This window comes from Aristolochia californica, unplaced genomic scaffold, assembly GCF_029961685.1.
Source record: "Aristolochia californica isolate CCGP_79_NKW_82.1479 unplaced genomic scaffold, dmAriCali1.0.hap1 SCAF_13, whole genome shotgun sequence".
Lineage (NCBI taxonomy): Eukaryota > Viridiplantae > Streptophyta > Magnoliopsida > Piperales > Aristolochiaceae > Aristolochia > Aristolochia californica.
The window spans coordinates 3,240,630-3,256,957 of NW_027181804.1; the positions used below are offsets into that span (position 1 = coordinate 3,240,630).

The 16,328-nt window shown below is 35.7% G+C and overlaps 2 protein-coding genes across 2 annotated transcripts; one reads left to right on the forward strand and one right to left on the reverse strand.

Moving 5' to 3' along the window:
* Nucleotides 1–992: 992 nt before the first annotated feature.
* On the reverse strand, nt 993–8,505 carry LOC137948181 (uncharacterized). The gene is made up of 13 exons (XM_068794169.1): nt 8,437–8,505; nt 8,280–8,342; nt 8,001–8,180; nt 7,634–7,765; nt 5,913–6,052; nt 5,609–5,695; nt 5,300–5,425; nt 5,050–5,199; nt 3,184–3,255; nt 2,652–2,753; nt 1,783–1,953; nt 1,616–1,695; nt 993–1,246 (listed from the first exon to the last, which is right to left on the reverse strand). Exons 1-13 carry the CDS (start codon nt 8,465–8,467, stop codon nt 1,186–1,188), a joined length of 1,395 nt encoding a protein of 464 aa, XP_068650270.1. The 5' UTR covers nt 8,468–8,505; the 3' UTR covers nt 993–1,185.
* A 1,417-nt stretch (nt 8,506–9,922) lies between these two features.
* On the forward strand, nt 9,923–15,590 carry LOC137948931 (signal recognition particle 9 kDa protein). Its single transcript, XM_068795150.1, is given in 5 exon segments — nt 9,923–10,152; nt 10,280–10,348; nt 15,063–15,156; nt 15,246–15,257; nt 15,260–15,590. Coding segments are annotated over 5 exon segments (309 nt in total). The 5' UTR covers nt 9,923–10,080; the 3' UTR covers nt 15,322–15,590.
* The last annotated feature ends 738 nt before the right edge of the window (nt 15,591–16,328 follow it).

A 16,328-nucleotide genomic window follows, 5' to 3' on the forward strand; every position in this document is an offset into this window, starting at 1 on the left:
CAAATTCCGGCCCTCCTTGTCTCCTTCACAACTCAACAGCCCTAAGATATCACCCCGATCATACTGATTATTGTGCCCATGATCTTCAGATATTCCACATGTAGAAACATCAGCAAAACAATTATTTTCTCTTTCTTAGAATCCTGTACTAGAGTTAATTCCGTCAAGTAGCAAACCACAGAACCAACAGCGAAGGGAAATCTTGGAACCCATTTAACAGATTGGCAAGCAGCATGAGTAACTGGATAAACATTATCAAAAAGACCAAATTTAAATTAAGCGAAATTTTGCCAAATGAAAAAGGTAGTCATCGAGAAGATAAACGGCCAAACCAGGATAAAAGCGGAAATACAAAATGAGGATAAGAAAAAGGTGTTAATTACCTCATATAGACTCCTCTCCTTATCTAATTCGTGTCTATCTTCTTCCATATGGTCTTCACGAGGATCCTCTTCTTTCCCATTTGCAAGATGAATGAATAACGCAATCACCAAAAACCACAAAGCAAGTATTAAGTGTTGGATTTGACGGAGCAAACAAATGGGGTTCCTTCTCTTTATAAGCCTTGTCAGGTGCGAAATTTGCTTCCCCGCCATTTCTCTCCGTTGAAGTAGTACCGCGAACCCTCGTGGAATAACCTGCCCAACGCGGAGGGACCGACTCATCGAGTCAGCTGGGAGACAACTCAGAAGACCTCGCCTGTAGTTGTATTCAACTGTTCGGGCACTCATTATTGTTTCGATGAAAAGAAAATTTCAAATAGGCTAATCACGGTTCTCGCTGTTGTTTAGGCAATGCAGACATGCTTAACATACTAACAAACCACTCAAATTGTCACAGTTAAGTACCGAGTCAGTGTGGATCCAACTTCAGGGGATCTCCCCTGTATTCAATTGGAAAAAAGAGAGATAAGATAAAAACTTTTTACATCTTAGAAAGTTAATTCTAAGAAACAGTCATCTGCAAAACTAACATTTACGAACTCATATTCACCCAATTGTATAATCTTGGTCGTAGTTTCTAACTAATCTACGTACAGTCATTGGAAAAGTTCCACAAGTAATAAAAGGAAAAAGTGAAATATATTTATCCATTCAGTCATATAACAGATGAAAAACTGCTCTTTAAATATTTTCAAGTGTTGAAGTCAAAAATTAATATCCTCTTCCTGACTCCTCTGAGTCACTAACTTTCTGGCTTCTGTTGACCTGTTCCATGAAATTTCCTTCCAGCTTCGACAGCTTCCCTGTTCACATTGGCAACGGTAAATGCAGAATAAGCAAAAGGGACAAAGGTTTCAAAGGATTAAGAAACAGTAAACATTGGGAGAGAGAGAAAGAGAGAAAGAGTCAATAGGCTTATCAATAGCTAACTTAACATTTTCAAAAAAATGTGAAACGTTAGTTTCCTCGTAAATAAAATGCCTTTGGGGAATACCCAACCACGCTATGTATATATGACCAGTGGTTTTCCATAATAGAAAATTGAAGCAGCTCAGCGTCAGAACAGAGTTTGAGACATAGAAAGTTACAGAAGCTTGGTTACTTTGTTTTTTTTTCCTGCATGGTAGATTAGAACTCCTAGCAGAAAGAAATGGTCACATAACAGTAGTAACCTGAAAGCATCTACAAGCTCCTTATTTTCTGGATCAAGCTTAACACCCTCATAAAACGCATTGGCTGCTTCATCAAATCTCTGCAAAAATAAACACCAATCAATATACGGAATTAGATAAAGCATAGTAGAATTTACCAGATTCAAAGTTGTAGAAAGTAAACTTACTTGTAGTAGACGATGAGCTGCACCTTCCCTGTAGCATGCTTTTGCCCAGTCTGGTCTTAGAATTCTGCAAGCTTTAGCATCAGCTAAAGCATGATCGGCTTGCCCTAGCCGAATCCAACAAAGGCTACGGTTAGACAGTAAAGTACCATCAGAAGGGTCAAGATCGATGGCCTGCAAGTTCAACCAAAAATATTCATGTCTTTCAGACCAAATAATTGCAGTTGGTGAAGACCACACTTGCACCATGAAGGAAAACCATTTATAACATTATCAAGAAAGGCAGCAAGACAACAAGACTTGTGGGCTCCAGCATGAGAGTCCTTCATATAATCAAACCAAGACAACAAGACTTATTGGTACATGGAGAAATATGTATAAATTATGTAAGGAATTAGTGTCATGGCAGCAAGACAACAAGACTTGTGAGCTCCAGCATGAGAGTCCTTCATATAATCAAATACAGACAACAAGACTTATGGGACCATGGAGAAATATGTATAAATTATGTAAAAAGGAATTAGTGTCATGGAAGCGGTAATAACAGAGTTTTGGTGTTCCTACCTCTTCATATAATATGCAAAACCTGTATTAAGAAAGACGTGACTTTAGTAAGCACTTGGAGCTCCACTAAGTGAGCAAATAAGTACCGAAGAGGCTATCATATGTATACTAGTGCTCAAAAAAGAATATTAAAATTATGGCCTCTCTCATAGTATATCTCATTTAAATATTAAGGATCTTTTTTTTATTGATAATATGAAGGATCTTGACTCTTGACATTGACGTAAACAAGTATAACAGACTTGCAAAGGAACTTGAGTTGAGCTACTCTTTGACATCCATAGCTTTTCAAGGTTTTGATGATTAACCTGAGTGTAAGCATCAACTGCCATGAGAAAATCCTTTCTTTTGAAGGCCTCTTCTCCTCTAGATTTTGCTTCTGATGCTTTTTTCTGGGCTTCAGGTGTCACCTGGGTACATCAACAAACATATTAAGGTCTGATTCCTTCAAGCTTCTCACTTGGGACAAATTATACAACATTGAAGTGGTCGATACAAAAAGAAGAAAGAGAGGGAGAGAGAGAGAAAGAGAAAGAGAGAAGAAGAAGAAGAAGAAGAAGAAGAAGAAGAAGAGGAAGAACAAAAAGAAAGTGATGGAGCAAAAGAAGACAGTTTAAGCACTATTGATGATAAAGGATCCCGGGCATCAGAATAGACAACAGTTCTATGGTGGTAAGGTAGTCCACTAACGAGTAATGTGGGTGCACCCAAATTTGATCACCCACCAATACTGGAGGTAATGTGGGTGCACATAAATCAGGGGCAACTAAGGTCAAATATTCATGCAAAATATCCAGTCATCGAGTGACAAATTTAACATGTTTCTTGGGTAACGAGTACCTCAGTGATCTGTGGCTTTTGTGAGTTGGATTCCTTTGACACATTTGCTTCCTCAGCTGTTTGTGCTTCCTCCTACAGAATGGAAATTTTAATATCAACTCGAGACACAGAAATTTAGGTCAAAATAACATTCAACAGTAAAAGCCAACTCTTGGCCTTCAGTTACTACAGATTGGCAAAGGCAATAAAACACAATGCCTTACAAATCAAGAAAGACTTCATTCATCAGATGGCTCATATTGCTGATATAGTACTTTTGCAAATGATACATGATGAGCCCCACAAAGATTGATGGAACTTGATATGGTAGCCAATAACACATGCTGGACGTTCAAAGTCAACATAGGAAAGCAGTGAGTTCAGACTCTTTGTTGGGACTTTAGAGTTAGTGAAACTATATTAAGTGAAAGAATAATCCAAATCTTGAGTTAGAGAGAGGAAATGGACTTGGGCATATAGATTTCCAGAAATATTTTAAATATAAAAATATATTCAACTTATATCTTCTTCTGTAAACTTTAATTATTTTAAATTACAACTAAAAAACTAATTTCTAAAATTTTAAATATTTTTTAAATTTATGTAAATAAAGAAAATCTAAATCCATAAATAATTTAAAACATTAAAGTACACGAATTTAATATTTTATAGTAAATATAAATAATAATAAAATTTACAATAAGTTATAGATTAAGTAACATGAGGTACATGATTATGTTTTTCAAATAATTTTTTATTAATAAATTAAATAATTAAAGTAATACTTATCTAAACTTTTGTTCTTAAAATAATTAAATTAATATCTTAACTTTTGAAATTTTATTTTCATCTTTTTATTAAATATGATAATATACTTTAAAAATTTTGTAAAATTTGCATCAAAATAATATTTAAAAAATATCATTTTATTTAATTATTACTTTTTAAAATAAATAAAATATTAAGTAATAGTCATTTCCCTCTCATCTAAAGGACAGACAACAGAGTATTTTTTTTTTTTTTTGTAGTCTAGGAGTAACCGCATTCAAAAAAAAAAAAAAAAAAGTCTAGGGAGTAGAAATTTTTAAGTCAGACCTGCTGAACTATGACTTGTATTTTGGAGTTAACATTAGGTTTGTAGGTAGATTACTGTCCAGGATTTTCAAAGTCAGTGTGAAATCTATCTTCGTTAGCCCCTAACTTCAACAAGTCCAACCAAAGTCCAAAATTTGCAAAATCCAGACTTTCATTAACCTCCCCTGAAAACCAACGGGTTTTTAACAGATACAAAAAAGCATGAGTTTAAATGATTTTAAAAAATCCTACCTGAGAGATTGTCGAGAAAAAATTCCAAAAAAGCTTCTAAAAATAAAGTCAGAACTCTCCAGGTTTGACAACAAAAGTCAAGTGGGATTCTGTGTCCCGCTTGATGGCTAAAGCTCTCATCCTCTCACTGTTAAGAGATGGAGATGAAAGGAGGCTTCCCCCTCCCCCTGCCATCCCAATCTCTGAAACAGAGGGGGTAAGCATGGAGCTTCCCATCTCCTCTTGGGAATAGAGAGGAAGCAGGAGATAACTGAACGAGGGAGGGGCGAACCTGCCCCTCCCCTTCCAAAGTAGGCAAAGGAGTATTTAGGAGCAGCGAGAGACTCTCCCACCCCCTTCTAATTTTTTTAAATCCACAACTCATTCAGAAATAACTGATTTGCAAATCCATAAAAATCATGGGCCTTAAAAAATCTTCACAAGACCCATGCATTGAATTTTGAAAATTAAATCTCAATAAGACCCCATACTGACTTCGCAGAGAGGTCTTTTCACTTATTTCATAAATGCCATGTCTTTACCCATTTAAAGCCCACAAAACAGTGAATATAAAGCCAGTACCTGCTTGGGCCCTTCTGCCTGCATATGTCTGATTATTCCATCAACACTCCAGTCAGGAACATCCTGAATGCCCGATGTCAAAGGCAACAGGATCTCAACAACACCACGATTACCTCTGATTGCTGCTACTTGTACTGGCTTCAGACCATCCTGATATTAGTAAAAAGATTCACAATCAATAAAGCCAATTCAAAGATATATCAAATTAATAAAAAAAACCACAAAGAAGTGATAGTATGATCAACCTCACCTCATCAGTAATATTGGGATCAGCACCCGCCTTTAAAAGGCAGTTAGTGATCTCTATCCTGCCACTATCAGCAGCAATATGCAAAGGAGTTGCTCCACCTGCACCAGCGTTCGCATTAGCACCCGCCTAATTCGAAGAATAAGACCAGAAAGTTAGTCCATGTGTCCTACCATAGCAGATGAGCAGAAGAGCATGACATCAAACAAAGAGAAAAGAAGCAGAGAATGATACCATACTGAAGGTTAAAATAATCTAAACAACAGGAAAAAAAAAGGTCAAAAATAAATTTTAAAAAAAAAAATCTCCAACCTGAATCAGCAGCTCCAAACATGGCAATGAACCAGCAGCTACTGATGAAAGCAATGGTGTAATATTATCATCAGTTTCAGTGTTAGGCTGAAAAGAAACCAGAAGCAATCAGTGTGAAAGCCCCAGAAAGTGCTTGAAAAAAATGTCCCAGTAAGTTTGATCCATATAATTTGGCAGAAAAATAGGCAGGGGACAACAGGAACCATACTCAGGAGGTGTGAGATTATCTTTAAAAACTACCACAATAGAATAGCTTCATTAGCAAATCTTCATGAAAGAAATCTTCAAGAAAAAGAAAAACTACATTAGCATGTTGATCTAACAGAAATTTAACAGCTTCTTGTTGTCCATGACCAGCAGCCCAAATCATGGGAGTCCCGGCATCACTCTGCGATTCCACATCACCACCTTTGGAAACAAAGAAACTTAGCAACTCGATATTACCTGTAAGCATCAAGTACTAGGTCAATAATAGCATGGCAAATTACAGGAGCATCATCATTTGTTTCCACATCAACACTTTGAGAAGTAAGAACATGTCAACTAGATATCAAATACACGGCTTTTTATATGAAAATACACAATAGAGAGGGTTCTAAACTTTGAAGGAAAGGAAACACTAAGTGCAAATTTAATTTTCACATGATTAGCTACATTTCTTCAGTTGAAATGTGCATGGTGATGATTTGTACTTTTTTTGCTTTTTGTACCCATACAGATTCGAATCCTATCATGTAAATGTGACTATAAAAAATGGGAGTACATATAACAGTCCCCTTGAGTTTTCTTAATCAACCTCCACGAACAGGCATTCCATTTGAATCTAGAAACAATTAACGAACAATTTAAAATGTGTATGATTCTGGTACAATTTTTCCAATCAGGCAGTCGTGCTCAACCAGCAATGTTAAAAGTCTCTTTATATAATAAAAAATAAAAAGAGACAAAATGGTTATAACACCCACCCTTTTTTTCTAAATGGGGTTATAACATGCTCTTAGCATTTAGTATTAGCTTTGAAAGGTTCAATTCAGAATTTTGCTAGATTTGGAAAGACACATTAAAAACAATAACATGCTCAGCCATAGTTGTACAAAGTAGCTTATAGTCTGAAATATGTGCCAGAGATGATTTTGAATTACATCTTAGCCACTTTTGATATCCGAATTCATAAAGGAGCAAATTCGGCATTTAAGCTATAAAAAAGAAAAAAGGAAAGAACATTATCAATGCTCATTTCTTTGGTGTGAACTCTGTACAGGCAAGAAATAAAATTTGGGCAGTCTATGAACTATATGAACAGGAGACTTTCACCTTATTTTCTCCCAGCATTTGAGTACTTTGCTTTTTCTGTGTACCTCATTCGCTACCCTTACTAATAAATAGCTAGATGATGCACCTTGATTTTTTATTTTTTTTTTTGAGAAAGATGAAAATTCATAAAAAAAAGGGAAGAATATACAAGATAACAGAAATTGGTGCACCTCAATAAATCATTTCCAACTAAATACTAAAATCTAATAAATCCAAATTGGCCACTTCAACTGACTCTAAAAACACAAGAAAAATTGGTGACATACATGAGAACATCTATATTTTAAGTAATTACTTAAAAATTCAAATATAGAAGAGGGTCAAGGTAAATTACAGTTAATTACCAATTAATTTTGAATGCAAAGAATTTACCTACGTTGCTAGTCCAGAAGAAGCAGAGAGACCAATTATTACAATAATACTAATAATACTCTCCCTTGGCTTTTGAATCTTGTGAAACGTAAATTTCTGGTAGTCCATTGCGAAAGATTGCCTACAAGTGTTGGAATGCATTTGGCCTAGTATGTTTTTACCTTCGTTTTCTAGTTAATAAGGATTACATCTCCTTTCCCAATCTCATCACAGGAAATTTCTGGTTAGGAAACATTGTCATTTAAAAGTTAAACTTGCATAACAATAAACAATTTAAGAGAGATCACAACCCTTCGTAACTCCTAAAGTAGCTGACTTCAAAGAAAAATACTCTAGTACCTATTCCAGCAGCATGGTGCACAGGCGTAGCTCCTAAATGACTAGCAGCTGCAGGATCTGCTCCATGTTCAACAAGATACTTGGCAGTGGCAACATGTCCTTGCCTAACTGCATGAAGAAGAGGAGTCTCTCCTGCAAAAGCAACTTAGTTACACACCATTTCATAAAAGCTAATTTCTGTAAGCTATCAAATCAACATTTCAGCAAGCTAAACAAAAACTGTAATGAACATCAAACGTAGGGAACATAAGTGGACAGTAAAATTTTCAAAACCAACTTAAAAAGGCAAAATTAAGCTGATAAACAATACCATATCCCATTAAAAAGCGAAATATAGGATAGAAAGGGAAGAAAGTGATTAAATTACCATCATCGTCCTTGACATCAACAATGTCACCGAGATTCAACTCTTCAAGCAAATACTTGCAGACTTCAGTCTTCCCCTCTCGCGCAGCAAAGTGAAGAGCACCTCTTTTATTCGCATCTTTAACGTCCGTAACCGTTTTTGCCAACCCTGGCCCTCCGTCCTCGAGTTGTGTTGCCAATTCTTCCCAAAAAAATAAAATAATAAGAATAATAATAATAAAGAAAATGAATCCTGGCCTATCCACTAAAATGAGCTCGCAGTTCAAACATCTTAACCTACTTTTGAAAAGATCAAGATTTCCAGTTCGAGCTGCGTTGAGAAATTCCTGAACTTTCTCCCTCACTGTAATACAGAAAAATGATGAAAATAATGTCGAAGTGAGTTGGCAAAGCTGCTTAAAGACTAACAAAAATAGAAAAAGCTATAAACATATAACCTGCGAGAGCATCGGAAGCATCAGACGCCATTGAAACTCAAAAAGTTCGCTCCCTGAAGCTCGTTTGCTTCCCGAACAAACTAGACTACTTTATAGCAGAGAGTGGGGCTTTTGAACGTTTTGTGCCTCAACCAATAGAAACGGTTGAGGGGCGTTTCGGCGTTACGGTACGTGTTACGTCCGAGAAGCCTCCGATTTCGGTACACCTTATGTAACATATTTTAGGACCTATACATAAAATATGTAACTCGAAACTAAGACGCTCGTCCGATACGAAAAGCGATTTATGCGAAACAGGTGAAATAACTATCTGAGCCATTCGATCATGATCGGACGTTACCATAACCGTTTCACACCCGATAGTTTTTCATGTTGGATAAGTGGTGTAGGAACTAAAATGAAAATATGCTCGGGATGTGTTTCTATGCTTTGTGAGGCGGGTCAAGTTAAATCATAGGTTTTTGCATGGTTTCTATATGTGCAAACCTTTTAAGATTTAACTTGCAAAATAGCTCATGCACTATTAATCTCTCTAGGGTTTGGCAATTTTATGAGAAAAAAAAGTTTGCAGAGTTGTAAATTTTTTCAAATCACAACGGAACACGATCACTAAGGGTATGTTTGGAACCCTAGGGAAAAGAAAAGTAAAAAATAAAAATTTGACCGTTATTATTTCTAAAAATAATTAGTGAAAAAAAATGATTATTTTTTATTTTTACTAACTATTTTTTTAAATAATAATGATCAAATTCTCATTTTTTTTATTTTCTAGACAAGCAACATCTAAACATTCAAGTGTAATAGGACATTTACACTGTTGATTACTACTCTTGTCTTGTACCTACTTCCCTTCTCTCCCTCTACTTGGAAAAGAGTTCCATAATTCTCTAAATTAACTAGATTTGGATGAGTTGAGGATTTAGTTCATGACTAGAAAGTCTGTTTACTAGTTTCTTTTTCAGTAGAGTTCAAACATGTATCAAGCCAATTGATTTGTGAGTCAACTTGTGTTTATTAAATAGGATTCACCAGGTATCCCAAAAACATTATTAGACAAAGTGATCTAGTTTACAAAGTGACACGACTGTAAGTACAATAACAAAAAAAAAAAAAACTTACAAATTTTTAAGTATTATGAGATTTTATCTCCGATTTAGTAATCTATTTGATCTCCACGAACAAACTTGATTTGTGCCTTGAATGACCTGACAGGTGAATTGAAACGTCTCTTTGAAAAAAAAAAAAAACACTAGGGAATTGATCCTGCAATTAAGCCTAGTGGACCACCAATACAAGTACACACACACAAAACAAAAAATAGTCCATATGTTTATACTTTATACAGTAGAAGATTATTAAAATTATTTATTTATTTATTTAGTTATTTGATATTTATACCGATTTTAAAGATAGAAAAATCATATCACCCTAATTCATGCCGTCCTATAACTTCAAAGTAAAAAAAAAAAAAAACGGATGAATTCGATTGCTCATTTCGAAGCTTTTCACAAGGGGCAATAAGCGTCTGATTGTGGGCGGCGGCGGCATTCATTCTCCCGCTACTCTCACTGTGTTCTCAGTGTTGTATTAGAGGAACAATTGGCCCTATTTGTCTCTTCTTCCATTCTGCTCGAATTTTTGAGAATGGTTTACGTCGCCTCTTGGGATGAGTTCGTGGAGCGATCCATTCAACTTTTTCGCGCGGATCCCCAATCTGTATCCTCTCATCCGTTTATGAATTTCGTAAACTTTCTTGTATTTGTTTGCTGTCGTTTTGGTCTTATTTAATAAACGTTTATTTTGATTTCCCTTGATTCCTTACCGTTGACCGATAATCGGGCAGTCTCGATACGTGATGAAATACCGACATTGTGACGGGAAGCTTGTTTTGAAAGTGACTGACAATCGAGAGGTATGCTCACGCGTTTGCTTACACTGTCATTGCCTTTTTCTTTTATCGATAGAATTTTGTTCAGCGGTGTTGCAGATTAAGACGATTTGTTTCTGTAAGGAGTTGTGTTTGATGCTGTCAAGTTCTCTTATCATTTTTGTCATTTTTTTCTTGCCTTGGAAATTCGATAGGTCTGTGCCATACTTTTTCATAATTGTGCAGAATACTACAATACTTTCTTATCTCGTTTTTAACTTTCGAACATTTATAATTGAAGATACAGGAAATTGTTTGTTTGCTGGACTCACTGCGTTACCATTAGGCGCTAGCATCATAGACTATGATTTTGAGTTTCGGCATGGGCTGAGCACATTATCAACGTTAAAAAAATTCAATCATTGTCTTAGTATTTTCACGAGGAAAACCTGCATGATTTGTTACCATTAGTAAAGCTTCATTTTTGCATATGCTCTGATGCTAGCATAGAAGCAATTGAAAAGGACAAAAACAACCGATGAGGCTTTTGTAGTATATTGCACAACTTGCATTTTACATGGTTTATTCTTCAACACAACGGGGGCAAGTTAGTAAAATGCTTTGCACACGTATCCAAATTTTTGTTGCATAAAAAATTTCTATCTGCCACTGTGTTCTCGGGTTTCTTATTGAGAAGTTGCCACCTGTTTTTGCATACTTCTATGTGGCAATGACAACATGCTATTGAAGTAGTGATTCAATTCTTGCTCACATCTGAAGATCTTCAGTATTAATAGTATCTTCAACTTTGTATAAAAATTGCTTCGAGCAACATATGAGAGCTTACTATTTCCCATTAAACTTAATTTTATTGCAGTAAATTTGTTTATGATTTGGTCCAGGTTGGACCAATGTGCAATACGGTTCAATATTGATTTGAAACTTATTTTGTTGTGGGCATCATAGCCTTGCCAATTCTTCATTTCCCCTTTTCCAAGGTTGTGCTTCTGCTTGAAAGAAACAATAGGCCCTTTGACCACATGTACTTGTGTTCTTGCCACTTTTGTGCATATAAAACCACTCATCTGTTTCCAAAATAATTATAAAAACATTCATCTTTTTCCTCATTACTTTAGTATAAGAATGAAAGATATAAAAGTATTTTTTTTTTTCATTTGAAGGAAATATAAAATGCCATTTCTGCTACCTAGGGGTGGAATTGGCTTCGGTTTTGAGTTAAGTGAACTACGAACCTTTATCGTTCTATTGAGTATAACTTCACATTTTGATACTCTTATCAGTTTATAATATTGGGTCAAATAACAAAAAGAGAACTTTCCTTTGTTTCTACTGTATTATTAACACAAGAACATTAGTAAAGGAGAAATAGTTTTTCAAAAGATATTCCTCCAACTGGAAATTATTTTTTTTTAAATATTGTATTTGGCGAGGATTTTTTCCCATGGAAGCCTAACCTAAGTAGAAAAATTCCATGAAGAAAATACTATAAGAATGAATCATTTTGTTTCTTTTTAATTTTATTTGGTGAACCAAATAATTGTATGATCCGGAGCAGCCCAAAGCTGAGTGAATTACAGGCAGCGGCCCTCAATAATCAGTCATTGTTTATCATGAACCTTAAGTGGACCATCAACTTGGTGTTACAGTATGGCAATTTCTAGGGATTGTTACCAAGCTAGCCATGGCAGGAATTGCATTATAGAACTCGTGGAACTAGTCCAAGCTAGAAATCTTTTAGGTAAATTTTAATGTCATTTTTTTTCAAGATTAGGACATCAACAAAAACCAGGGCATCTGTAGACACCCGTGAGACTTGAATCCAAGGCCCACTTCTATAGACACCAAATGTGGGGATTTGCAGTTGCTCAATTTGTCAAAAAATAATCTTTCCCTTCGGAGCTGTCTTATCTAGATGTATTCATTGGTTTAATATCAACAGAACTTCAAGCGCAATAAGATATCAGTGGAGAGTCATTATGTGATTAATCAATTAGCTTTTATACAGATAAAATACTTTGTTTAAACTAATCATTTTCTATCTCTTCATTGCTTTATTAGCACCCAATACTGACAATTAATTGAGAATTTACATATCTATGAGATGGTGTTGCTCAATTTACTTTGCTTCTCACTCCAATTGCTTATGGAAGTTAAAATGTTAGTTCTCCAAAGAATCTTAAGAGCACATGTCTGAGTTATGCTTAACATTTTTTTTTTCTAGCCAGATCCATTTCAGAAGCTAAAAGACTTTTTTTTTGTTCATTTCATTTTAGCCTCTTCGGGAATTACAAAATTCTAATAAATTTTTTCATAATTTGGTGGTGATTCCATAAACCTCCAGCCTGTTTTCAAAGCATAAGTTGGCAAAACAAAACACACTTAATTAGTGTCTAAATATTTATTTACTTGAAACAATCATGTTATTCTGCTGGATTAAAAATAGTTGGCCATGTACTTTTTTGAAAGTACATGCATATCAGAATAGGTGTCTGGTTGGTTACACTCATCCCTGGAATTGAAGTTTCTCTCCCTAAGAACTTCAGTCATATGCCCAATTACTGGATTTGAAATTTGATAACACTAACTTTTTTTCACTTTTTTTTCTGACAAAAAATGATAAGACATACCCTTGAATTTGTTTTTTTTATTGATGGTGATCTATCAATCATAGACACATACAGAACACTCTGTGCCCTGGTGTATACATCCACAACTGTTTCTTTATCTGCAGCAATTGTTTGTACTAATTTCTTAGATTTCTTAACCCTGGTGACTTCCTTAGATTTCTTTATCTCCAGCAACTGTTTGTACTCAAAACTTTGGTGTCTCTTCATGATTGTTTAGGTATGTATTCTGTAACATTGATTAGATGATGGTGTTCACAAATTTATGATTTAATGATTTGATTTCAGTTTTAGGAATGGCCCATTCATAGTATTACCTGTTGGTAAGATGAGTATCTTTGTTGTTAGCTCATAACTGTATAGTTGGAAAGGAGTTCCTTTTGTTATCATACACCGTCCAGTGCTTTAGAACCTGATTAGTCATCATCAGTATTTGGTCTAACTAGTTTGACTAATGGGCAAACTAATCCAGCAGTTGAAAACAAAAAAAGTTTTAGATTAAAAAGTAATATTAAAGTAAACTGGTGCATTAATTTTATTTTTTTCCATTTTTAAAATATGTTAAAACCACTTATTAACATGGGCCAGGTCAGGCTTGAGCCATTGACTCAATAGTTACATGGAGTGCTCCAAGTGTAAGGTCTTGAATTCAAGTCTCACCAAGAGGGTAAGGGGCTTTTCAAAAAAAGAAAGATGGTACGGGGTGTGTAATTAACATTCAGAAAACATGGTCCAGGTCACCTGGCTCATTTCCAAAACAGCTGGTCTTACTAGTTATGTGAGAATGGTCATAGACCTAGTCATGTTAAAGGCCCAAGTCAATTGATTCAACCAGAGAAGATCTTTTGGATAAAAAAAGATCAATTTGAAACAAATCACTACCACTTTATCTTCCCTTTTTTCTTAAAAGAAATTTACAACTAATTAGTTTGGTCAAGGTCACCTGGAACTTTGGCTCAACAGCCACATGGGGGTTGGGGGGGATTCAGTTGCAGGGCGGGGTGGTTATTGCATGGTTTTCTGAGCCCGCGGGTCGACCTGGATTTTAACAGGGCCAGGTTGGGTCTTGGGGTTGGACTTTACCCCTTTTGTTTTGGGTGAGTCCACTCTGAGTGGACTTGGGTTTAGCTGACCCGACCCAGGTTTTTAAGATTCCAGGTTGGGTTCCGATTCTGGGTAAAAAACCTATTGTTTTTAATGTGAGAGATTTTGGGTTCACTTCTCACCAGGGTAAGGGGTTTCGATTTTTCAAAAAAGCTCACCTGGTTTATGTCTGTCTGGCCTGGTTATCTGTATTCTATAATCTAGATAAACAGTTATAGAACTAGTCATGGGTATGGGTCCTAGTCAACCAGTTCTAACAGCTAGATTTTTTCAAACACAAATAATTGAAAAGTATCAAAGTTTTTTGTTCTTGTCCTTAAAGAAGTTAAAGTCACTTTTTATCTAGTCCAGTTCACTTCTTTTATGGCTAAGTCAGCTGGTCTGGCTATGAATCTTAAACTCCCAATAAACAGTTATAGACCTAGTCATGGGTATGGGTCCTTGGCAAATTGGTTCAACCAGCTGGTTTGGAATGGATTTGCCCCCTTGCAGAATGCATGTTCGTTATTGCTGTTCATATAAAATTCTTATGTTTTATGCACTCTAAAGATATTAGTGCAAATTTAATATGCTTGAAAAAGCAATTTCTTCACAAGTATGCAATGTTTTATGTTCCTTGGCAGCGATTTAGAGAATCAAGCTGGTTAAGTTGGATCTTTGCTCTGTACATAATAGGTTTCTAGACAAAATCTTAATTTATTGGTCTAGGTGACAAGTTCGAAAGTTCAACAGCTAGCAAATAGGTGGATAGGCTAGCTTTTGTCTGTGTCTTTTGTTATTGCATTCTTAGTGAACTCTTCCTTTGGTAACTTATGTTATTGCATTCTTAGTGAACTCTTCCTTTGGTAACTTATGTTAAGACTAGTAGTGTTGGATTGGCTGTTCTGTTGAGGATGGTGACATCTCATCATGGCAATCTCTTAGTGTATGGGCATCTTGTTCTTTGAGTAGACTCTCTTTTTCTACTTCTTTGTATTGCTGGATATTAAAGTTTTTTTTGTTACTTGCAGTGCCTCAAGTTTAAAACAGACCAAGCCCAAGATGCCAAGAAGATGGAAAAGCTCAACAACATCTTCTTTACCCTAATGTCTCGGGGACCTGATGGTACTAGCCATTCTCTGCTTAGATTTTTGTCTCATAGATGGGACGAACTTACAGTAGTAGTAATATCTGCTGATTAAATATTTTTGCAGTTGATATAACAGATGTACAGCGAAGGAGCAGTCAGAAACCCAACCCTCAAAGAAAGGAAGAGGGAGGAGACAGTAATGTTTTTGTCTGATACTTGTTACCTGCATCCGACTGATAATGGTTTTCATTGTTTTAGTTTCTTTATGATTTGCTTCCGACGAAAAGAAATTTCAAGAGAGTAACATCAGAATTTGCCCCTTACAACGAAAGGGATTTTGATTCATTAACCTAGTCCGAAGTCATGCTGGAAAACTTGCATTACCAAACTTCACAGCAAAGATTCTATGGGCGAGATGGTTTAGTGAATTATCTAGTTATCTGAAAATCTAATATTTTACCATGGAGAATCTATTTGATTGCAAAGGTAAAGTTTACCTTTCTCTGTTTTTCATAATGATTGATCCAAGAACGTCTACTATTATGCTAAATGATAAGGCAGGGTGCTTTAGTAAGCAAAAAGAGGCCCTTTCTTGATTGATATCAATCATCCACAGCCTCTTTTTGCGTAGGCTTTGACATAGTTGAGTCAGTTTCACCTCTGGAAAGTGACTTCTCTATGGCTATTGGACACTCGGAATTAGAACTTCTGTCTCTTAAGGCTTTATCGGCTGGATGGGAAAGCGAAACCGCATCAATTTTTTTACTCCTAGATTGTCTGATCTAATGATTAAGAATAAATACGAATACAATTACTCTGTTATGTTTTTTTAGTTTTTTTCGGATATTTTATTATGATTATGTCGAACAGAAATGAATCTCATAACCAGTGGGGAATGGACAGATACCCCATTTCTGTAAGTGAGCAAATTGTAGGGTTTCAACAAAAGCAGCCAGTTCCAACTCAGGGGTTGAGATGATCGTCGCCCACTTTACGCAAAATCACGAGGACAGCAGAGAGCTCCAGAAAGCAACGACGTCGAGGTCTCTCTAATCTCCATTATTGTCCAAAGCAAGGGTGATTCAGAGCTTACAATTCAAAATTTGATATTCCCCTTGTGGGAGAAGCCAAAGGAAATGCAGAAAAGAAAAAAAAAAAAAAAAAAAAACAGAGAAGGAAAGATTAAAGAAGCGGAGCTGCGAGGGAA

Excerpts from the sequence above, each read along its gene's own strand:
- LOC137948181 (XM_068794169.1), bottom strand. The coding sequence starts at position 8,467 with ATGGCGTCTGATGCTTCCGATGCTCTCGCAG. Across the intron at positions 3,256-5,049 it reads AGGCAGAAGGGCCCAAGCAG|GAGGAAGCACAAACAGCTGA; the intron begins GTACTGGCTTTA and ends TCCATTCTGTAG. Across the intron at positions 2,754-3,183 it reads AAAAGCCACAGATCACTGAG|GTGACACCTGAAGCCCAGAA; the intron begins GTACTCGTTACC and ends TGATGTACCCAG.